Source organism: Anopheles moucheti, chromosome 2 (assembly GCF_943734755.1).
Source record: "Anopheles moucheti chromosome 2, idAnoMoucSN_F20_07, whole genome shotgun sequence".
Taxonomy (NCBI): Eukaryota; Metazoa; Arthropoda; class Insecta; order Diptera; family Culicidae; genus Anopheles; species Anopheles moucheti.
In genome coordinates, this window is record NC_069140.1 from 54,824,828 (window position 1) to 54,846,683 (window position 21,856).

The 21,856-nt window shown below is 42.6% G+C and overlaps 4 protein-coding genes across 7 annotated transcripts; 2 read left to right on the plus strand and 2 right to left on the minus strand.

Annotated features, from left to right (window-relative positions):
• Window positions 1–133: 133 nt before the first annotated feature.
• On the plus strand, window positions 134–3,658 carry LOC128310239 (sorting nexin-6). 2 transcript variants are annotated; one of them, XM_053046829.1, is made up of 7 exons: window positions 134–566; window positions 713–856; window positions 950–1,687; window positions 1,760–1,942; window positions 2,149–2,166; window positions 2,275–2,384; window positions 2,463–3,658. In XM_053046829.1, the coding sequence occupies exons 1-7, from the start codon at window positions 561–563 to the stop codon at window positions 2,554–2,556; spliced, it is 1,293 nt and encodes a 430-aa protein (XP_052902789.1). In that variant the 5' UTR covers window positions 134–560; the 3' UTR covers window positions 2,557–3,658. The 2 variants fall into 2 exon arrangements, with proteins under 2 accessions (XP_052902789.1, XP_052902790.1); XM_053046830.1 differs by lacking the exon at window positions 2,149–2,166.
• A 115-nt stretch (window positions 3,659–3,773) lies between these two features.
• Window positions 3,774–8,287, minus strand: LOC128304047 (adiponectin receptor protein). 2 transcript variants are annotated; one of them, XM_053041173.1, is made up of 5 exons: window positions 8,101–8,287; window positions 5,821–6,592; window positions 5,551–5,738; window positions 5,286–5,479; window positions 3,774–5,203 (listed from the first exon to the last, which is right to left on the minus strand). In XM_053041173.1, exons 2-5 carry the CDS (start codon window positions 6,573–6,575, stop codon window positions 5,063–5,065), a joined length of 1,278 nt encoding a protein of 425 aa, XP_052897133.1. In that variant the 5' UTR covers window positions 6,576–6,592; window positions 8,101–8,287; the 3' UTR covers window positions 3,774–5,062. The 2 variants fall into 2 exon arrangements, with proteins under 2 accessions (XP_052897133.1, XP_052897141.1); XM_053041181.1 differs by lacking the exon at window positions 8,101–8,287 and adding an exon at window positions 6,684–6,799.
• Window positions 8,288–8,981: 694 nt separating this feature from the next.
• Window positions 8,982–20,636, plus strand: LOC128299750 (leucine-rich repeat protein soc-2 homolog). Of its 2 annotated transcripts, XM_053035802.1 has the most exons (4): window positions 8,982–9,103; window positions 10,866–10,995; window positions 11,064–13,760; window positions 16,983–20,636. In XM_053035802.1, the coding sequence occupies exon 3, from the start codon at window positions 11,094–11,096 to the stop codon at window positions 12,873–12,875; it is 1,782 nt and encodes a 593-aa protein (XP_052891762.1). In that variant the 5' UTR covers window positions 8,982–9,103; window positions 10,866–10,995; window positions 11,064–11,093; the 3' UTR covers window positions 12,876–13,760; window positions 16,983–20,636. The 2 variants fall into 2 exon arrangements, with proteins under 2 accessions (XP_052891762.1, XP_052891761.1); XM_053035801.1 differs by having other exon boundaries at window positions 10,866–13,760.
• Window positions 14,694–16,598, minus strand: LOC128299751 (CDGSH iron-sulfur domain-containing protein 2 homolog). Its single transcript, XM_053035803.1, has 3 exons — window positions 16,080–16,598; window positions 15,354–15,565; window positions 14,694–15,235 (listed from the first exon to the last, which is right to left on the minus strand). Exons 1-3 carry the CDS (start codon window positions 16,174–16,176, stop codon window positions 15,146–15,148), a joined length of 399 nt encoding a protein of 132 aa, XP_052891763.1. The 5' UTR covers window positions 16,177–16,598; the 3' UTR covers window positions 14,694–15,145.
• Window positions 20,637–21,856: the final 1,220 nt, after the last annotated feature.

Here is a 21,856-nt window from a genome sequence, read left to right on the forward strand (position 1 = left end):
ATTTCGTAATCGATTGTATTGTGTCAAAGTTCGTGAACAGATGAAGGTTACCGTTATTCGTTTTGACAAATACAAAACCAACCCATGCGCAATCACGCACTCACACACATTCACGCATCCGCCCGCATACACACCACTTCGTTCGTATCAATTTATCTGTCGAAAGCTGAAGTTTACAATACGTATTGTGCTGACGAGGTCTTTTGCAGAGAACAACAGTAGGAAGATAGTAGAGAAAATAATTATCGAGTCACAGAGTGGCATAAATCAGCCCCTATTGCGTGAAACCCTTGATGGATTGTAGGGGTGTGAAGATACATTAGTCATTACTTTCAGTTGTTGATATTTTGCAACTCAGCGTACCCCGGCAGCAGTATATCTCGGTGCACCGCACTACTGATTCATCAAATTAGTTTCGTTTAACTATTTGGTTTATCAGTATTAGCTGAACTGTATTTTTCTTTGTTTCCAAGCCACATATTCAACTTCTTGCAAAAGAAGAAAAACCAATACGGGTGTAGTGTAACCTGAAGTAGTGAATCATCCAAAATCAAGCAAAGATGATGGTGAGTAGAAATGACCATAAGGAAATTGCGTGCCTTGCTGGCACCGCGGTATGGAGGCATTAATGTATGCATCACGCATAGCACTGATAAGAGCACCCTTGCATATGTGGGCGGCTTTGTGATCGTTTTGGTGTGATTTTTTGCAGGATGGAATCGAAGAAAATGAATCGTCACAGCAAGTGACCAGCCCGAATGTTACAGCGCCGGAATCTATCGCATCCCGGCAGGGTTCCGTAGAGGGTGGATCCACCACTGGCTCGACGGCCGCCCTTCCGGAGAACTCGCTACTAGTAAGTCACCCAACAATATTAATTTGTTCGAGCCTAATCATGTCGTTTCACCGTGTGCTAAATCCGGCTTCACGATCGCTTTTACACTTATAGGTCGACATTTCCGACGCATTGAGCGAAAAGGAACGGGTAAAATTTACCGTCCACACGCGCACCAATCTGTCCGGGTTTGACAAGCCCGATTTTCTGGTGGTTCGACAGCATGAAGAATTCGTTTGGCTGCACGATCGTTTCGAAGAGAACGAGGAGTATGCCGGTTACATTATTCCGCCCTGTCCTCCTCGGCCCGATTTCGATGCATCGCGCGAAAAGCTACAACGACTGGGCGAAGGCGAAGGGAACATGACCAAGGAAGAGTTTAAAAAGATGAAACAGGAGCTGGAAGCCGAATATTTGGCCACCTTTAAAAAGACTGTCGCTATGCATGAAGTCTTCCTGACGCGCCTTGCCACACATCCGGTGTTTCGGGAAGATTCACACCTGAAGGTGTTTCTTGTGTACGATCAGGATCTGTGCGCGAAAATGAAGAAAAAGCTCGACATCTTTGGCGGTTTGGTGAAGAGCATCGGTAAAACTACGGATGAAATCTACCTCGGAGCTACGGTGAAGGATGTCAACGATTTCTTCGAGCACGAGCTGCAGTTCTTGGGTGAGTACCATGGACACCTGAAAGAGGCTGCCATACGGACGGAGAAAATGACCAACAAACACAAGGACGTGGCCGACTCGCATGTGCGCATTTCATCGCAGCTGCTAGCACTATCGACTGCGGAACATGGTTCAATGGAGAAGTTTCTAGCAAAGACATCTGATATATTTGAGAAAATTAGGGTAAGTATTGATAGCATTCGAGACAGCATTTATAGACGAAACCACTCAACTATGTGTGTTCCCTTTTGCTAGAATATGGAAGGACGTGTCGCGAGCGATCAGGATCTTAAGCTTGGCGATACTCTACGGTACTATCAGCGTGACAGCAATGCCGCAAAAGCATTGTTAATTCGTCGTTTGCGTTGCTTGGCCGCGTACGAAGCTGCCAACCGAAACTTGGAAAAGGCGCGGGCCAAGAATAAGGACGTTCACGCGGTAAGAACAGAAAAACACTCCCGCATTCAATCGGAACACAACTACAGCATACATCGGACTGGCCTTCCAGCACACACACACGCACCGCAACTATCACTAATCATGTTTATCGTAATACTTTTTCTCACGTCGTACGTTTCTATCTTTCCCCGTTTGTCTACGCTTTTTCTCTCGTTTTATGCTTTCTTCCACGATGGCCCCTTTAGCCGCTGGAAGTGCAGGAGGTGGGAATGGTTTTATTCTACAAAAGTTGCATGCGTTTGTGAATGTAGCCAAACACTTAGCAAAGCACGTCGAATTTTAACATCATCGTGTGTTTATTGTCATTGCAGGCGGAAAGTGCACAGACGCAGGCGTGCGAAAAGTTTGAATCCATGTCGGCACGTGGGAAGGAAGAGTTGGTCAGCTTTAGATTGCGCCGTGTGGCTGCCTTTAAGAAGAGGTAAATCATACAGCATACATGACATCGGCCCTTAATCAACAGAACCGTACTCTCGTCAAATCCAATGTCCCTTTGCAGTTTGACCGACCTTGCCGAGTTGGAAATAAAGCACGCTAAAGGGCAGTACGAACTATTGCGCCAGTCTTTACTCGCCTTACAGGAGCTGGTTTAAACTTTGTGAATTGAAGCCAACTACCAAAACTCCCCTCATACCCGTAATAGTGGTAAAGCAAACGGGATAAAAACGTAGCCGTCTGTGTGGAACAATATTTCTTCTCTATGTGCCAGCGGACCAATTCCGCTGACTACGGCCGAACGTGATCTAGTGGAAACGAATGATTGGAAAATGCCGAATCGGAAGGCATTAACGATAGATAAGTAATCTACCAGTGTAAATGGTGCAGTCGGAATATGGAATCTACATGAACACAAGAACGAACGCATCGAACCATTTCATAAGGCGTTTTAGGAAGAATCCAAACTCACCTTTTCAGTAGTCTAACATTATTATTCCCCTAACATCAAGCATTACGTTTTAATGAAGAATTTACAGGAAACTGTTGTAAGCAGCATTGTCATAGGTCGCATTATTACATTCTATTGTTGGCTGTTTAGATTAGGAAGAGGGAAGAGCATAAATATGTTTGCAAGCAATCTTCGCGAACGTAGTTTAGCGTTTCGTTTCTTTTGTTTTTATTTGATTCATTTGCCCATCAAATATTAAATATTTGACCTTATATATTACCTTTGTTATGAGTTATGAGAATGCGGTTGCGCTCGAAATCAATGAAATCATCGTGAATTATACATTGCATTTTCGTTAACTTTCATCATTTTATTCAAAGCAAAGCGATGCATCCACAACAAGAAAACATGTATATTGTATAAGAATCGGAGCATATTAAACGGAGCGACAAGTGGGAGACGTTTTTAGTCCAGTTTTTTTGTGACGCAAAGAATAATTAAGGCAAATGATAGCGCGTTCAAATGAAAAACCGAAACACCTAACCTTACACTGGCGTTGAGCGCGAATAGCATAACTAGTAGAGGAATCTATTGGCATTTTATTTTTTCTACTATACTCTTTATACACATACGATTATTGTTCTTTCTTTCCGTCTCGGAAAAGACGTCGATGACCCCATCATATGGACTCCGCTGAGGTGGATGGTGTACTGAAGTTTGCATGATCATGTGCGAAGCGTACAAGTCGATAGCAATTTATATGAAATATTGATGAAATAAATAAAACGACAACAAACTGAATTAAAGGACCCGTTAGTGTCGGAATGGCTAAGAATGTGAAAGAATTTTTTCAACCTAGTACGAAACCGGGCCGAACTGTCATCTTCTGCCAAATAATGCAAAACACGACTCATTTGGTTTGGTTTTTGTCGGTACACATGAATTGTATTTAACTTTCCCATACTTCGTACACTTTTGTCGTGTTACCATGTAGTGTGTTTGCGTGTGCCTTGTGTTTGTAATAATTGGTTTAGCCCTTACTTAATGATTAAACATTTATGTTTCCCTCCCCGTCTATCCTGATGCGAAATCCTCATATTCCCAAGATTTATTTGATTTTTTTTACCTCACTACCCTGTTGTTTGTAGCTCCCCCTATGTGTATTCAAACAATGAACACAACCAACAACACAGCAACATTGCAAAACAGAATGTGTCTTCCCGGCGCGAAGCCCTTTACGCACGGAAGTATCATGGAAGTGTGTCATCCTTCCAATGTTCGTTAGCTTCTGCGCTGCTTGTCGACTTGCGCGCGTCAGTTTTATTTTCTTGCAGCATTTTTGATATTTTTTTACCAAATAGCTACATTTGTTACCGTTTGCTGAATGGTGTATGAATTGCTTGCTAAAGTAAGTTCCGCGTGATAAATGTGTGGAAAGCCTGTCTACTCAATATGCACCCCGCCCAAAAATTTTGTCCTATGTGTTATTTGTATCTATGCGTGTGAAAATTAATACTCATCATGCCACAATCGATTAGCACTGACGACATTTATCACCCAGCTGCTCGCAATTAGGGTCCCATTGCAATGCATTCCGTATGCAAACAAAGAAGTGTTTCGCTTGCCGTTAATGAAGAGTGGATACGTCTGGAGCTAATTGTGTTTCGTCGGACGGGCAGGAAGTTCCTAAACATTGTTTGGATGAAAGAGTCTATGTTTTGGTTGTGAATCACTTACTTAAAGTTGCTCATCCAGTCGGGGACATACTACCGTAAACCTAGTGTTGTTGTTGATTAGCATTAATGGTAGCAGTTAATAACATGTTTCTGGGTTAGTTTTTTTCTTTAATTATATGTACTAAAATCATATTTCGAAACAAACTCTCGTATAGCAAACTAACCTTTATGCGAAAACAAAAATTACTCATATTTCAAGGCAAAATTTGCGTTTAAAATCATCTACCCTGCCCAAATACAGTGCTACAATAAATTATCCTGCTGCTGCTGCTGTTGTGTTTCCTTCCTTTTTCCCAAAAGTCTTGCAAAATCCGATTCCGCACGCTGTGATCTGCTCATTGCTTCACTGAGATGTTAATATGATTTGTATGAGTGTGATGTAAAACATGCTCATCCGTAGAGGTTGGAATCAGATCTGTGGAATCAGATCAGCTCAGATGGTGGCCGTACACACATTCGCTTACCGCGTTTGCACGTTTAGAAGCTGATAGCAGGATGCTGATGAGGAATATCGCATTCACCGACCGTTACTCGATACATTGCCATTTCGCTGATACCATGGTAGTGCACAAAAGCAGCCACCAGCACAAGCACATGGAATATCTGGTGCGATTGGAACTGCAAAGAAAAAATGGAAGCATTACCGGGCCGGGCATAATTTACGATACGCACGAAATATTGTGCTCAGATTCGCGCTCACCCAAATGTCACACTTGCCCGGGAACCACCTTTCGGGTACGCGCAAGGCGTAGAAAAGGGCGCCAAGAATGTACAGCAGTCCCATCAGTATGAGCCATCCCAGGCTTGCTTGGGAAATTTTGCTAAACCATCCTTCCATAAGCACGTAATGTATGGCTGGGATGATGCCGGAAAGACCAAAGCTCATAAATACACCTGCGAAGGATAGGACAGAATGCTGTAATGATCTAGTCTAGCTAGGATATGGCACATACGATCATACTCACCAGCACGGAGCGGTCTCAGATTTGGTTGAGAAAACTTATCCCACAGGGATGTAATGATCGAAGTAATTCCGAGCACAATCACCACGGTCAGGTAGATCAGCTTGTGCTTATAGTGGCAATAGAACCCATAGTAGAGCCAAGGAACAAACGAACCCATGATGAGGAGGGCAATACCACAGTAATCGAGCCTAGACACAAACGAGAAGGACGAAAGGGATAACAGAAATTATTGGCGTGCGTTAATCGATCCGGTGAACCACGGAACCTTACTTTGAAAACAGCTTTCCAACCATTTCCGAGTGACAGCACAGCGTGTGGAAGGCGAACGAAAATCCTAGACAAATGATCGCGCCAATGAAAAAGGTAAGGAAGATGAGTTTCTCTTGCAGCTGAATTTCGAACGATGGGCGCGTTAAGAAGTACGCGGCGACGCCGATAAACATCACACAGCCCAGCAAATGCGTCCATATGTTGCCGGTTTCGGTGTGTATGCGAAAGATGGATTTGAAGCAAGCGCTGAACGAAGGCAACGGTGGCCGGTGGCCCTTATGCAGGAAATCGTTATCCTGTAGCCAGGCCGGCAGGTTTTTGAAGTGGCAAACCTTCCACGAAGCTTCCCACACCTTGCGCACGAACTCTTCGGCCTGTTCGGCCGCATTGTGCGCCAGTGCGCCAAGATCAATTTCGTCCGAGAGAACGCCTGCCTTCAGCACTTCGGTCATTTCTGCCTCGAGCAGCTGATTATCCTCCGGTGTCGAAGGTAACGGGCAGCCGACCCCATCGTCTTCCTCCTCCTCCAAATCGTCATCATCGTCCAGCAGATCGATATCCTCGGACGCGAGCGAAACCTCTTCCGGGGCCCAAACGCGTCGCTTTCTTATGCTAAAGTCGGCCCCCATCATGTTGTTGAACAGGTCTTCGCCTGGCGTTGCATTCAGCGCACTTTTGCGACCGCTGCCCGACGCTGACTGCTGCTGCAGACCGCTTTCAATGCTGTCGTCCATCTCGTAGCGCAACGAAGACATCGTGTGTCAGCTCAGTACTGAAAGAAATTGTGTTTTAGTAAACCATTAGAACACGTTCCACACTGATGGGATTTGTTTCTTTAGCAGCACGTTAAGCGTTTGTCCTACCCTCTGCTGCTGATAACTCTAGATCACACGTGCAGTAAACTTTGCAAGATTACAATCACGTTAGCATAGCTTTCATTCAATGGCGTTGTTTGGGAATGTGTTTATGTTCGACAGTACATAGTTGTTAACAAATACATCAATTACTTTGTGATGGTCGTATATTACGCAGTGCTTCACCGCTGCGTCTAAGCTGGTTAACACGTCATAAAATAAAGGACACATTCAGAACATTACGCACTGAAGCATCATGGCAGTGTAGACAAAAACTATTTTGCCATAGCTTCGCCAAAATAGAAACAACTATCAGTGCTAATATTTCACAGATTTTCCTATTTGCGTCCGCTAATCGCTGAAGGTACGGAGCTTGATCACCTTGGACTTCAAACTCTATCGCACACTACACAGTCCTAGACTTCCTTATCAAGCTGTTAACATGCACTTTTTACACGAATGAGCCGCTGGAAGGAACCAAACATGCGGTTTGGTAAATCGTACCACCAAATGCACAAAGTGAAACGAATGGAGCTCGTCAAATATCATTCGTCACGAAGCTTAGATATATCACTAAAGCAGCGCACATAAAACTGTACACAACAAACCTTCCCTCGCACTACACATACACGAACTCTCGCACACAAACGCAAGCTAGGGGCCAGGTAATGCGACTGCGAAGGAAAAATCAATAATCTACGTCACCCCCAATATTCCTTTCATTCCTTTTCCATTCCACTGTCTAACCATTGAACATGCTTAACCTCCGTACAATTCCCATACCGAGGGATGATCTCCAGGTGTTTTATTTCATGCACTTTCATTGAAAAACCTCCAATTATCGATCTGAAAGCTATTTCCTTCTAATACCTTACCGAATGTTAGGTGAGATCATGTGATTGCACAACGAATCTCTCAGAGACACCAGAGACACGACATTGCTTCAGTAGTTTCTAACACTGATAAAAAACCATCGGGTTCGGTGCTACTTTTTGATAAGGTCGATTTGGGATTGAGGATGCTTTTCTTCGCAATATCGCACGTTCTTAGCGCATGTACGTTATCATTTCCATTCGACGTGAAAGACCCAGCTCAACTGGAAATCAACTTGAATTATCGGAACAACCCTACCAAATGCAACGCATTCGCATGTAGGTTGGGTCAGAGGAGAAAACGACACTAATGGATGCCCCCAAATCATAAATCTCGCTAGAGGCGATGGGCAATTAAATTTTCATGTGGCTGGATAACGGAGCTGAGGGTGTTCTCTTTTAATTGCGTGCCATAACACACAACCACAGCACTGTCTATTGCACTTCCAATTCGCACACACTATCAAGGACAAAACAACAGTAGCACAGCTGAAAGTAATGTTGCATTTGGAGAAGGAGTGTGCCTTTGGTTGGCATAACTTTAGTGGACGTACCCGGAAATGGTGGCTAGAAACAGGCAAGTACGTTTCTGTCGTTCCGTTGTGGCAGCCACCACAAAGAAAGCTACCCTTTCTCCCTTTCAGCTAAGCCCTTGGATGGGGCAGAAAAGGGAATTGCTACGTTGACGGCAACTGCACTCCCCGCGATCTTCACCGATACGCACGCAACGAACACGAAAAAATCACTCGTGAAATAACTTCAGCATGCAACGCGACTGACGTATGGAAATGAATGGCTGTTTTGTTTTGACAGAACGTGGTGCGTCCACACTGTGCGCAAAGTTCGTTCGGCACCGTACGAATGCTGTCAAACTTTTTAAAACAAAGTTTTCGACGATTGTTTTGATTGAACGAAGGCGTTTAATTATTCAACAATAAGCATCAAACAGCAGTTGTTGAAAATTTGCTTTTAATTCTGAAGCAGCTACTGCGTTGTCGTGGTTTTTTTCTCGTCGTGAGAGCCGGTTTTTGCACATGCTGTCTGTTCTTAGTTGAAAATTATTTCGTAGTTTAAAAACAGGGCGAGAGATTCGATTCTTGGCTCTCTACGTGTTTCAATGTTTGGATTCTCAACAACACATATCGCCTTTTTTCTCTAGCATATGGTTTATATTCGCAGCAACGTTTCATTCTGTTCCCATGCTTTTTCTCCCTTTCGCTTCGGAGATGATTCGTACGGTGCGCGAGCAAATGTTTTCTGGAGAAGAAGAGACGCATCACGCGTCGCACATTCTTTCACGCTCGCAATGCTTTGGCAGTGTGCGTGAATGTGTGAGAATGCGCGAGCGGAGATTCTCCTTTGACAGCAGGTCAAATTTTCAAAACGTAGGGAAGCATCATCACCAGCGAAAAAGTGACGAGAATTCGCGTTCCGACCTTATCCGCACCTGCCGTGCACCGTACGTGCGCCATTCAGTGATAATTGTGTGTGCTGCTGCTGCTGCTATTAACCAGTGCTGTGTGGCAAAGCTAGCACATCCTAATTCTAGTTGTTGGGGTGAGTAGTGTTTCCAAAGGCGAGCAAAAGGTTTATGAGTTTTTACGAGCCCGGCTGTATCGGGGACGCATCGGGTGGTAACATCAGATGAGCATTGAAACAGACCGCAGCACCAGCTACACCCACAACAACAGCAATCCGATTTGGGAATAGGAACCCTTCCCGACCAGGCGACCGTTCCGTTCGTTGCAGTTTTCTATCGAATTGGATGGTCATAGCAAGTGAGGGTGAATTTACTGATTGCTTGACTGCAACTAAACAGCCGCTGCGTATCAGCCAGTGCGCGCAATCATATTCGCGCTCCTTTTGCATCCATTTCATCGAATTAAATAACATCCTGAGTGCAGTTCATTTGATGGCTAGAAGGTTTTTCAAGGGCCCTGTTTGGCCGAGGTGCTGGTTACGGAGGGGCTCTGGCCGATTTTTAACTCAGAAGGTTCAATGTCACGTACAGGTGGGACGGCATTGGGAGGGTTACATAGTTTTGAATGCTGTTGATAAAATGTCGGCGAGAGAAATTCAAGAGAATGAACTATGCGTCCGGTGCAGAGGTAGCATTGTGTGTGAGAAACATGCTCTGAATATTAGCTGCGAATACTGTCTGAGATTTAATCGAACAGGCAGAATTTTGTGTCGAACCGCCGCGGCCCAGGTACACGACGTCTCCTGTCTGACCACCAGAAGTGAAACCTATTCATTCTGCTTGAGTGCACCGCACGGATGTGAACAGAAATTGGTAACAGGATGCTTGAAACATAAAGGATCCGATTACATTGCATACTCTCTTCTTGTGCCAATTCAACCCCTAACAGAGTGAAACCCCGCATAGCAGTGTAGAAAGGATAAACACCAAAAGTGAGCTAAAGTGGTGATGTCTGTCGCCGAACTACATGAAATCATCCTGTTCGATTGGTCGTTGGGCTTGCTGCCACAGTTCTTGGTGGGAAGCTAGTGTAAGCATACTCAACCAACCAGCAGTTTTTGAAATTTAGTAAGAAACTACACTTTCGAATCCATGAAGTACAAGCAAGCCATGCGAATGGGTTTGGTGAGTCAGTTTTGTGATGTTTTCTTTTCAACCCCCTGGAAGATGTGTAAACCAATCCCATTCTCCGACGTCAGGTGCTCTTCTGAGTCACGGGGGGAAGGTTCTTCTTTTTCTTCTTCAGTGCGTACTAGCCCGACATTTAACTGATTATTTGGTGCGTCCTTGTGTGTTGGTCGCCCGCTTACTTACACAATCCCTGGGGTCGTCCTTTTGTTGTGTTGTGTATCATTGTGGGCCGAACGAACAATCTTCATCTGAGCCTTTCTCTTTCTCACCATTTCTCGTCACCTCGCTCTCATTGCACTCACCTTGGGGGGTTTGAATAAGGGTGCATTTAAAATTACGACTCCCTTATTTGCTCAGCGTTTTTCACTGCCGACTCTGAAACTACGTGTTTTTCCACCGCACTCTCACAATCTCTCACGTTCTCTGGCGCTGGCTCATCGCTTCACGAGCTAGTTACAAGAACTCGTCAAGGATTTTCACGAGTGTGGGATGGGACACGATGGTACGAGCTTACGTCCGGCAAAATCCATCCCTATTACACCCCCAACCTTCCCGAATGGGTGTGGGAGAATCGTGTCACAAATTGTTTGGTGTACTAGGACCTAGGGAAACTCTACGGTAACTGAATGTTATCGGAAAAATCTGTCACCAGCTTTGGTTGAAAGTAGTAAGATAAAATAACACGCTTTTTTCCTTCCTTTCCCACAGGAACTCCTCGCGTTAATGGAGCATTGTGTGTTGTGAACGGAACTGCAGCACCGTGTAGAGTTCAACCGTATCGACTACTTGAGCGAATCTGTTCAACAGGATCGAATCAGCTGTTCAACTGTGCTTTGAAGTGTGTGGCCAAAGAAAATACTTTTACTACAGTACGTTAACGTCTCAAAACAACCAATCATATTGCAGCATTGTGCAGCACTCAGTGGAGCTCGCGGCATGAATTTGGGTAGTTCCGGTGGAGGCGGTACCGGCACCTCAGCGAACACTTCTGGTGGCAGCAGCGGCGGTAGCGGAGGATCCTATTCGGCCGTCTGTGGTGGTGTTGGTGCCGGAAGTGCAAACAGTGCTAGCATTAGTGCAGCAGCGAGTAGCGGCGGTTACGGTAGCGGTAGTGGAGGATCCGGCAGTGAGATGCCTGCGGAAATCATTCGCCCAAAGGTTGTGACGGTGAAACACCCGGAATCGAACAAACCGAAACCAACCACCAAGAAGGGGAAAGCGATCCAGGCCGACGTTGACGTGATTAAGGAGTTTCAGCGCTGCAAGGAGGAAAACATCCAACGACTCGACTTGAGCAAATCCTCCATCACCGTCATACCCGCTTCGGTGAAAGACTGTACGAGCCTGGTGGAGTTTTACCTGTACGGCAACAAGATCTCTTCCCTTCCGCCGGAGATTGGCTGCTTGGCGAATCTGAAAACATTGGCACTGAATGAAAATTCGCTAACGTCGCTACCTGACTCACTGCAAAACCTGAAACAATTGAAAGTGCTCGATCTGCGGCATAACAAACTGTCGGACATACCCGATGTGATCTACAAGCTGCACACGTTGACCACGCTCTATCTGCGCTTCAACCGGATCCGTGTGGTGGGTGACAATCTGAAAAATCTAAGCAACCTGACGATGCTTAGCTTGCGCGAGAACAAAATCCACGAGCTGCCAGCAGCAATTGGGCATTTGGTTAATCTGACGACGCTCGATCTCTCGCACAATCATCTGAAACACCTGCCCGAAGCGATCGGTAACTGTGTCAACTTAACTGCGCTGGATCTGCAGCACAATGATCTGCTGGACATACCGGAATCGATAGGAAATTTGTCGAACCTAATGCGACTCGGGCTACGGTACAACCAGCTCACGTCAATTCCAGTGTCGCTGAAGAACTGTACGCATATGGACGAGTTCAACGTGGAAGGGAACGGTATCAGTCAGCTACCGGATGGGCTGTTGGCCAGCCTGAGCAACTTGACTACGATCACGCTGTCGCGGAACGCATTTCACAGCTACCCATCCGGTGGACCTGCACAGTTCACGAACGTGACGAGCATCAATCTGGAGCACAATCAAATCGACAAGATACAGTATGGAATATTTTCCCGTGCCAAAGGTTTAACTAAGCTAAACATGAAGGAAAATGCACTAACCTCGCTGCCGCTCGATATCGGTACGTGGACGCAGATGGTGGAACTTAACTTTGGCACAAACTCGCTGACGAAACTACCGGACGACATACACTGCCTGCAAAACCTGGAAATACTGATCCTTTCCAACAATCTACTGAAACGAATACCGAACACGATAGGTAACCTGAAGAAGCTACGCGTGCTTGATTTGGAAGAGAACCGGCTGGAGTCGCTTCCATCCGAGATTGGACTGTTGCACGACCTGCAGAAGCTGATACTACAGTCGAATCAGCTCAGCGCGTTACCGCGCACCATCGGTCATCTGACGAACCTGACGTACCTGTCGGTTGGGGAGAACAATCTGCAGTTCCTGCCGGAGGAGATCGGCACGTTGGAAAATCTGGAATCGCTTTACATCAACGATAATCCGTCGTTAATCAAGCTACCGTACGAGCTGGCCCTGTGCCAAAATCTGGCGATTATGAGCATCGAAAACTGTCCCCTGTCGGCGCTACCGCCGGAAGTTGTCAGTGGTGGTCCGAGCCTCGTAATACAGTACCTTAAACTTCATTCGCCCTACCGACAAATGTGATTTGCTGGCTGAAGGACCGCAGTCTGCCGCGAGCGATTTGTTTCTGCTTTGTATACGTACAAACTGCTGCTGTTCATCCACCGTGCCCATGTCTCATTGTGCTCTTCGGCCTAGCCGGGGCAACGTTCTTTCCGTTCTTGATACATAGGTGTGTTGTTTGTGCTCATACGAAAGTCTACTATTTACTGCACCGTTTTACGTTTAAAGTGTACAACTCAAAAGCATTCAGCCACTTCCTTCTTCGAGACAAATATCCCAAAAAGAAAACAACTTATTTGTATCAAATGAAAATCACAGAAGAAAAAAAAAATGCGTTTAAGTGCATAATTTGTGCACGCATTAAAAAAGAGACATACACACAAAAAAAAAACAAAATGAATCAATGTGATTAAAATAAAGCTTTAATGTTATTGCTTATTAAACGAAACAAAACAAAAGAAAAAATACAACCTAAAACGTACTACTGCGTGGAACGTCAAATTAGCGCACAGTGCAGATTAATGATTGAAGGTGTAATACCAGTGCGGTGCATCATGGACATGTTACTAAATAAGCTCGAAGCGGGAAACTATAAAGAACATCGATCGATTGTTTCTTAAACTCTGTGTGCGTGTGTGTTTGTGAATGAAAATTACTTTCGAGTTGATCTCCTGTGCCTGCAGTTGTGTTGTGGTTTGCAATGTACCTTTTTAATTTGTTATCGACAATAGTGAAATGAAGAACAAATGTGACAATAGTGATAACCGCTCTGTACGCAAATTGTGCGCGTATTTACTGTGTTTGGTGAACACTTACGAATGATGGTTTATTTGAGATTTGAGTTTTATGCTTGCGTAGTAATTGCCAAGAGAGGGATATGGATCGCCACAAGTAGTTAGAAAATTGGTAAGTATTGTAAATACACTACATTACATGTTCTACTCATCTACACTTTAGTCATTACTTTTACTCGTTTTAAAGACATGAGAATGGTAGATCTGATACAATCGTTAAAGGTTTTTTACACTAAAATATATGATGTTAGATGAAGTTTTTTTTATGTAAAATCCAGTCAATCAATTAAGAGAAATTTATTTAAATTATTTTTTTTCGCTACCTTATAACTTTATAGCGCCATTTGCACATTCCGCGCCGCATCACCCTATTTCAAGTAATGCTCTATGGAAATTGTCTTGCATGATTTTGACATGGTGTTAAAAAATCATCGGTGCCAGGAGACAGGTGATACTATCGCACGTTGGTCATGGGTTCATTTTTTAAATGATACATTTGTCCTGCATTGACCGTACAACAAGTTGTAACCACGCTTTTGAAATGCAGCTTCATAAGTGGTTTGAGGCGCCATCCATCGATAATGAGGCCGTGTATTAAAACACATATTAACACATAAAAACATATAAACACATACCACATATTTGGATAAGATTGCTGACCCACACGTGCAGATGATTATAAAGTATTCCAACAAGCCGTTGGATTCGAAAATACAGCGAACATTGCACCGAGACATGCTGCAGTCACTATTTGACGAATTATTCTCTTTCTTCTCTTTCTTTATTCTTTTCTGGATTCCATCCAGATTAAAGAACTATAAAAACCAACCCTGAATCTTTGTATCATTTAATATCATTTACTATAAAAAATTTAAAGATATATTACTTTCAAGACAATGTCAAGATACTCAGCTTATAGAATGTTCGTTACTCTTTTTTAATTTGAAGTTCTAATCGATAGAGGATAGGAGCCAATGGAGCGCTTTGATTTTGTTTTGTATGGAATATTCGGATGTATTCATTGACATCAGATGGCAAGTGTGGCTGAGAACAAGACTTTTTATTGAAAAGAAAACATCCCAATGGAATAATTTTGTTTTTGTTTTAAGAAAAATGCTGTGAAATGTTAAAAACAACATACAGTTTCAAACTATCTGATACACCTACTTTATATTAACGTATGAAACACGATTAACTTGCAGCTAACAAGTTTACATAAGTTGTTTAAAGTAAGCTCTAGATGCAGTAAAGTGGTCTGTTGCAGTAGTAGCTAAAATTGATTTCATCAATCTTCTACTCAAATGCACCTCTCTTCTACATATATTCATTTTGAAGGGAAATCACAACAGGGGACAGAAATAGCACGTTTCCAATAAGTTTTAGAATGTTACCGTTACCGTTGAATTTGGTGTGCAAACAACTCTGGTATAGGCGAAATCACTGACCATTTCCGCTATATATGGTGCAATGGATGGTTGATTAAAGTATTGCTGTATTTTAGTTCTTCTTTCGCTGAACGACAACTGGACCGAGGTTGTCGCCGCATTCCTTATTGTGAGCACCATGTGATCCATCGCAGTACGGCCACTGTAAAAAAAACGAAAACAAAATGGGATTAGTGATTAACAAAGATATCAGTTACTACCCAAAAAGGGGGTTTGTCCCCCGGCAGAGGAATAGCTTCCATCAGATATCAAACGCTTACATTGTTGGATTTCCAGCATCGGCAAAAAGCGGCTTTTTCGGCAATGTCTTCAATATCGATCATGTCCACGACTTTGGGTTCTTCCAGTCGAATCTTGCTATTCGCCTTCTTTGACGGTCTCGGACGAGCTTCCGGGCAGAAGGCTAAATATGACATATAAACGACTCCGGCCATGGCTGCCGTCGGTGGAACCAACGAGAGCCAATCCTTAACTGTAATAAATGAACAAAAAAGGTACAGCATTGTGTAAAAACATAATGACAATCGTAGGAAATACGTGAAAGGAAGATGGAAAACCGTTTTATCAAAGGCGATCATAAATTTCCAAGATGAATGTGACGAAGCAGCAATGTGTAACGCGTCTCACTACGTACGGTCACTATCTGTGTCTGACTACAAACAAATCTTACATAACGAGCAGAATTAATCTCATGCTTGTTCAGAAGCCCGCAGCTCCTACCGGGGAGTACATTGTAGAGCACGATACTAGCGTGATGGCATGTTTTAAAAAATGGAGCCATCTAGTGCGGGTGAAGGACCTCACTTTTGGGGTTTTCTTCACGTCTACCCTGTTGTTAATCTTGCTCTTACTTGCTCGATTCGATGAAGCAATAAGTTACGCATGAACGACCTAAAAACTGTGTTCGTGTATCAGCGCCAGATCCATAGTATGCCGCGGTTTGGTATAAAACAGACGAATGTTGTAGGGATGTGCCGAATACTTACAGCCCAGTCGGAACCATCCGCCGAAACTGTCCGGAATTGGCAAACCCGATAGATAGTTTGGCACAGTTGTCTTCACTAATCCAGAAAGCAGCTGCATGATGGAGGGTCACTAAATTTGCACAAAATCAAAACCGTCTAAGCAGACTGGGTTTTACACTGTGTACACGAGATGTGTAGTGTGTTTAGTGGACTATCGCTGGATCCAACCAAACTAGATCAAATAGGTAGTTGTGCGTGGTGTGGTGTGGTGGTGCTGTGTTGTTTCGCTACACAACGATCAGCAGCACAACGCGACGACGATGACAAGTGCAATGGGACCGATTTGGATTTCGGCCGAATAATGGCTCCGAACAAAGTTTGCACGATTCACAAAAAGTTGTACACCTTGCAACGTTTAGCTGTAGCTAGAGTTGTTTATTAACTTTACGTCCTATTCAAGGTGTGAAATGGTCTCTTTGCACCTAAAATATTCGCAACACTCTAACCTCACGGACACGGCTTTTTGAGCAAAAGGAAAGGCTAAAATGGACTGGCCCTATTCTTCTTCTGTTGCGCAAGTATCTCGCTCGCACCATAATCATTCCAATGCTTGCTTTCCTTCTCACCATACACCGACACACGTTCGCTTTCACGTTGTTTTGTCTCTTTCGGCCACATGTCAATTGCGTCGTGCGAAAGCAGCACAGCTGTATGGTGCAAAAGTTATCGTTTTACTGTCAACGAGATAATGCCTAACGTTAAAACGTGCTATGAGGCTGTAGTCTGCAAAAGAACTCCTATTTGAAATTAACTAATAAACATTTCAAAATATTATTTTTTTAATATCGAATCATATCTAAGAATAAGAAAACATGAGGAAATCCTAATAATTTATGCTTTATTCTTTTTTACATCTCGTTTCAGACTTCTTGGTTGCGTGTCTCGGTTTGCTGCACTGGCACAAATGCTTGTACTGGATTACGATCGATACTCATGGGAAAGCTCCATCGTACGCTGCAAAGAAAAGATAATTTTCACAAGCCATTGCGTATCCTTCGTATAAATATGTTCACATGTGGCGTACATTGCAATGTTTTGTTGAACATTTTCATTGATCTCTGCGAAAAGCATTGCCCTCTTTCGATAGAGGATTCGCGTAAACACTAAGCCAACAATCATACCATAAAGGTAACAATTTTAATTGTTTTCAACATATTTTTGTACCAATTTTACTGATGATCGTAGCGACAATTCTGTTTCAGTTTTTGATCAGGGAAGAAAAAATACGTAAACTGTTCCATATATTATTATCAACTGGGCATCTTACACTGACGACGTTCTAATATTAACAGAATGCCGAAATCGATTTTTAATGTCTTGTTTTATTTAATTTTCAAGTAGTGGAAAAAGGATTTGTTTGGAACGTTTAATAAATGCAATATAAGGAATTCGAGTTTACATAATGAAACGAACTGCAACGAATTTAAAGCTTTTGAACGATGAGTGAACGAAAAAAGTCCCCTTAACCGAGAAGGAACGGTTGGAAATTAAACACGCTAAAAGAAATGATGAACTAAATTGCAAATAGTAAATAGGAATGTGATTCACTCATAAGCTTATTTGACTATGCGTTTTAAAGAGAATGGTCGAATTTTGAACATTTCATACGTTGGTTGCGGATAGGGATCCATTTTAATCTAGTCATAATTCAATAATGTTTGGTTTATTCCGTTGCACTTTGTGTGACCTGCGGCTAAATTAATGATAAATGTAAAAAAAAACACACACACGCACGTATAAAAAAGAGTAAACAATATCGTTTAAGATGGTAAAACAAGTAACAGAAATTTAACAATCCTGTACACAGCGAAAGTTAATGAATCATATAGCGGAATGCATACATGGCCTAAATAATAAATGTAGCGATGAAAGGATCATACATAAATGTACGCGAGCAGTAAGTCATTAATCAGAAAGCGCAGTAAATCAGCGGTAAAGAGATGAAAAAATGTAATGTGTACATTGAGAATTGTTTCATAATGATGATGTAAAACATGACGTAAATGGGAAGCAGAAGTAGTAGTTTAAATGTTGTAACAGAATGATGTACACATAATAGTAACAACTATTATTGTCCCAGCTACCCCGTTGAGACGGTTAATTATTTCAGGCAGATAACGATATATCGGATTACTATACCATTATATATATGTATATGTAAGGTAGTAAGGAATCCGTTATACAAGCGTAACCCAGAATGTATTCGTCGAAGATCGAATTTAACAGCAAAAATGGAATTGACATTTCTAGTAACAGATACATAATTAATATGAATGTCATTCCGCTTGCCAAGAAAACCGAAAAATGCATAGACAGCGGTGCATGTGCTTTTTCAAGTTACTGAAATGGTATGACCTTCGAAGGCTTGCAATTGCATAGTTGGAAAACAACAACAAAAAACATACACAAACACGCTTCATAGTTTGTGTTGCTCATGTTCAATTGCATCCATATGTTCTCTAGCTGTATCGCCGCACGGACATTACAGCTAATAGTTGCGAATGCCAGTTCCAGGTGCCATATGCATGATTTGTGTGAAAACAGCAAGATAAGAACAAGAAAAACAACCCAAACCTCAAAGATTTCATGTTTTTTAGCTCTTGTTTATTGTCTTTACGTTGTATTAAAGCTATGTATTTCCAAAGCATGTGGAAGGAAGTGATGGTAATAGGGCGGCCGCGCCATCATGCACTTCTGCTACATACTGCAAATATCCAAAAACAAATCTGACAGAACAAACAATTCCCTTTTGTTTGATGGCTGAACAGTTACGCTGAACCACAGAAGAAGCATCAAACAGGACGCTATATTTTAATACTGGCGACGGCGGGGCCGTGTAGGAGAAGCATGCCGGAGAAACTAAAAAATCAGATGCAGTAATCCGGAGGCATAGCACGTAAGATAAACCTAGACACTAACTGTTTGATTATGCTGAGAGCAAAAAACTATATTTAATTTTTATGTAATATAAGATAGATTACCTATGATCGTACATGAGATATATGGAGATATGCATCCTTTTTTTTTTGACTAACAAGCAAGGAAAGGCAGTACAGTGGCAGTGGCCGGAGATAGCGGAGGGAAGCGAGGGGAGCAGGAGGAAGAATACGAAAATATAATGCGCACACAAATAAAGTATTCTGATTCGTATAGCATAAGCAGAACCATTCGAAGATAGGAAAGATGGCAACAAAAAAATAATATAAAGTTCGTGAAATAGAAATACACGACAAGCGTTAAATAAAGTTGCAAATAAACGATCGCTGATGTTCGAGACATCGACGACAAACAAGAAACGAACCCGTTGACAAAAAGGGTTCCAAATTCCCTACCGTCTGCAACCTAACGGATGCAAGATTCACGAACGATCGAACATCGTTTGATAACGCTAGCGAAAGTATAATACAATGTAAAATTATTACTCACTAGGGCTTCTCTAGTGACTGGGGTGGTTGTGAATCAGCCCGTAACGAGTAGTAAGGTAAAGAAGAAACAAAACAAGTTATAAACATACCTTAGTACATATGATACAATTATGCAATATCTGGCAAACGAATAAAATAGTATGATACAAAAGTGGGAAGTTAAGAAGAAAAGGAACACACACACACACACACACACACACATGTTCGCGCATACACAAACAAACAAAACAAAGCATACAGCGAAAACATGGTTGCAAATTTGAGATGTAAGAACAAAAAAAAAACACTGAACGATCGTATCCGTAAATCCGTAGACATCAAACATTATTATGTTTAATCGACTCAAATGTTCTTGTTCAAATACGAAAACCACACGAAAGGGTGAAAGTAGTACACAGAAGGACAAAAGAAAGCTCTCTGCTGCGATTGTTTGCGATTTTCTAGCTGAAATTTTGTGGATTACATTAATTTTTTCATCCAACAGTGCACTTGAATTGAAACGAACTTTACTTAAGTTCGGTGCCATTTAGGGGCTTCTGTGTTCTTTTTCATTGACAGGCCATGCACTAGCAACACTGGTGGAATTAGATAAGCTGTGTCGTAGAAGCATCCTATTTTTGTGTGGTTCCCGTGTGCCAAAGCCCCCCCAACATTGATTATAATAAGGTAGCGATCGAAACAAAACACGAAAAAACCAGAACTTCACTCCTTTGTAATAAAAAGGACAATCGCAAATAACGAAATACGCCGACGAAATATTGTTGCAACCGAGTGTTATTCCATTGCTTCGCAGTAAAATCCGTTTTATTTTTGTCTGCCCTTGTGCCACACGCAAAACCCGCACGGCTCGAAAGGTTTAAATAAGTGGTCTGAAGCATAAACAAGCTAATAGTTTTACACAAGTTTTTGTGAGGTACGAATGGGTAAAATAAGAAAAGGGGCTCTATTTCAGCGTTAGTTCAGGCGGAAAATAATTTCTCAAACCAATTCATAAAAGAATAATTGAAATTAACAGCACAACAAAATATGTACTAGAGAGAATACTGACAAACAAATGGGAAACTGACGATGACAAAATTTCATAAATAAATGTTTATACATGTAAAAATGTTTTGTTTTATTTTGATGCTATGCAATTTGCGTACTGGAGTGTTGTTGAACACTGACTACGCCCGAAGGAGTGTTGTGTGCGGACCATTGACGCCTTTCATGGTAAATGAGTTTACTAAAAAACCCTCAGTTATAGTGTCCCAACTATGGTCGCTTTAGAAGGATGGAAAGTCATGGGACTGGGATAGCGAACTCGGCTACAAATCTGCAGATACACATTTTCGCAGATGCATCACAAGTGGCGTATGGTGCTTGCTGCTACATTCGGGCTGCAAGCATGAAAGGAGTCACGGTTCACTTGCTTACAGCAAAATGCTTACAGCAATTGCAAGCGCGAGCCAAGTATTGCAATAGTCGAACAGTATCCCTAAAAGAACCCCAACTGGCGATCATCAAAGAAGACAACATGCATCCTACCTTGTGGCCAATGGGGCGTATTATTTCGGTTCATCCTGGCAAGGGCGGAACAGTTCGCGTAGTGACGCTGCGCACAGCATCCGGTAAACACGTCGTACCGATTGGCAATGTTACCCAATCCAAATGTGCTCAGCAATTTGGATAAGAAGATTGGCACTGGCACTGAATAGCATGCAGCAACAAACCATGTTTTCGTTTATTTACTTTCATAGTTAGTTGTCAGTGATAACAAGGCAAGGCACATACCCATATATACCCATAAATTCAATTTTTTGGTGACCGGAATGTGAGAATTAAGGTTTACAAAAGAAGATTCCTTTCACATTCCTATCAAACGCACTAGAGTGAAGGGGGAAAAGGCAAAACGGATCCTTCATCTCTTTCGTATTTTGCGCCGTTCCGTGCATCGAAAACGCTTCAGAAACGATGGAATTTTTGGTTTCTGACACCAAGAGAGCATGATCAACGAAGAGGTAGCACAAATTTCCGTACCACGTGGTAGCATTTCATTTAGCTGTATCCTTCCCTCTAGTGATCGTAGCGCTTGATCCGTCAACTGATCTTTCATCTCTTTCCGTTCGTCCAAACAGCACAGCGCGTTCCATAACTATACACAAGTTTATTTTTATGGAAATAACAATGTGGAATATTGATGGAAAATATTTATGTATGCCATCCTTCTAAACCCCCGCACATTCCATGACGACATTAGATATAAATATTGGAAAATAACCGTACAATAAATAATACATAATGTCTTCGAAAATAGTGGCACTGTACATTTCC

What these genes read in the sequence shown, in the direction of transcription:
- LOC128310239 (XM_053046829.1), top strand. An exon ending in TTCCGGAGAACTCGCTACTA is followed by an intron (nt 857 to 949) that starts GTAAGTCACCCA and finishes TTACACTTATAG; the next exon opens with GTCGACATTTCCGACGCATT. An exon ending in GTGGCTGCCTTTAAGAAGAG is followed by an intron (nt 2,385 to 2,462) that starts GTAAATCATACA and finishes GTCCCTTTGCAG; the next exon opens with TTTGACCGACCTTGCCGAGT.
- LOC128304047 (XM_053041173.1), bottom strand. Translation starts at nt 6,575, where the DNA reads ATGTCTTCGTTGCGCTACGAGATGGACGACAGCATTGAAAGCGGTCTG. An exon ending in GTTGGAAAGCTGTTTTCAAA is followed by an intron (nt 5,739 to 5,820) that starts GTAAGGTTCCGT and finishes GTTTGTGTCTAG; the next exon opens with GCTCGATTACTGTGGTATTG. An exon ending in TCTGAGACCGCTCCGTGCTG is followed by an intron (nt 5,480 to 5,550) that starts GTGAGTATGATC and finishes TATCCTTCGCAG; the next exon opens with GTGTATTTATGAGCTTTGGT.
- LOC128299750 (XM_053035801.1), top strand. Translation starts at nt 11,094, where the DNA reads ATGAATTTGGGTAGTTCCGGTGGAGGCGGTACCGGCACCTCAGCGAAC.
- LOC128299751 (XM_053035803.1), bottom strand. Translation starts at nt 16,176, where the DNA reads ATGCAGCTGCTTTCTGGATTAGTGAAGACAACTGTGCCAAACTATCTA. An exon ending in CGGATGGTTCCGACTGGGCT is followed by an intron (nt 15,566 to 16,079) that starts GTAAGTATTCGG and finishes CATTTATTACAG; the next exon opens with TTAAGGATTGGCTCTCGTTG. An exon ending in GATGCTGGAAATCCAACAAT is followed by an intron (nt 15,236 to 15,353) that starts GTAAGCGTTTGA and finishes TTTTTTTTACAG; the next exon opens with TGGCCGTACTGCGATGGATC.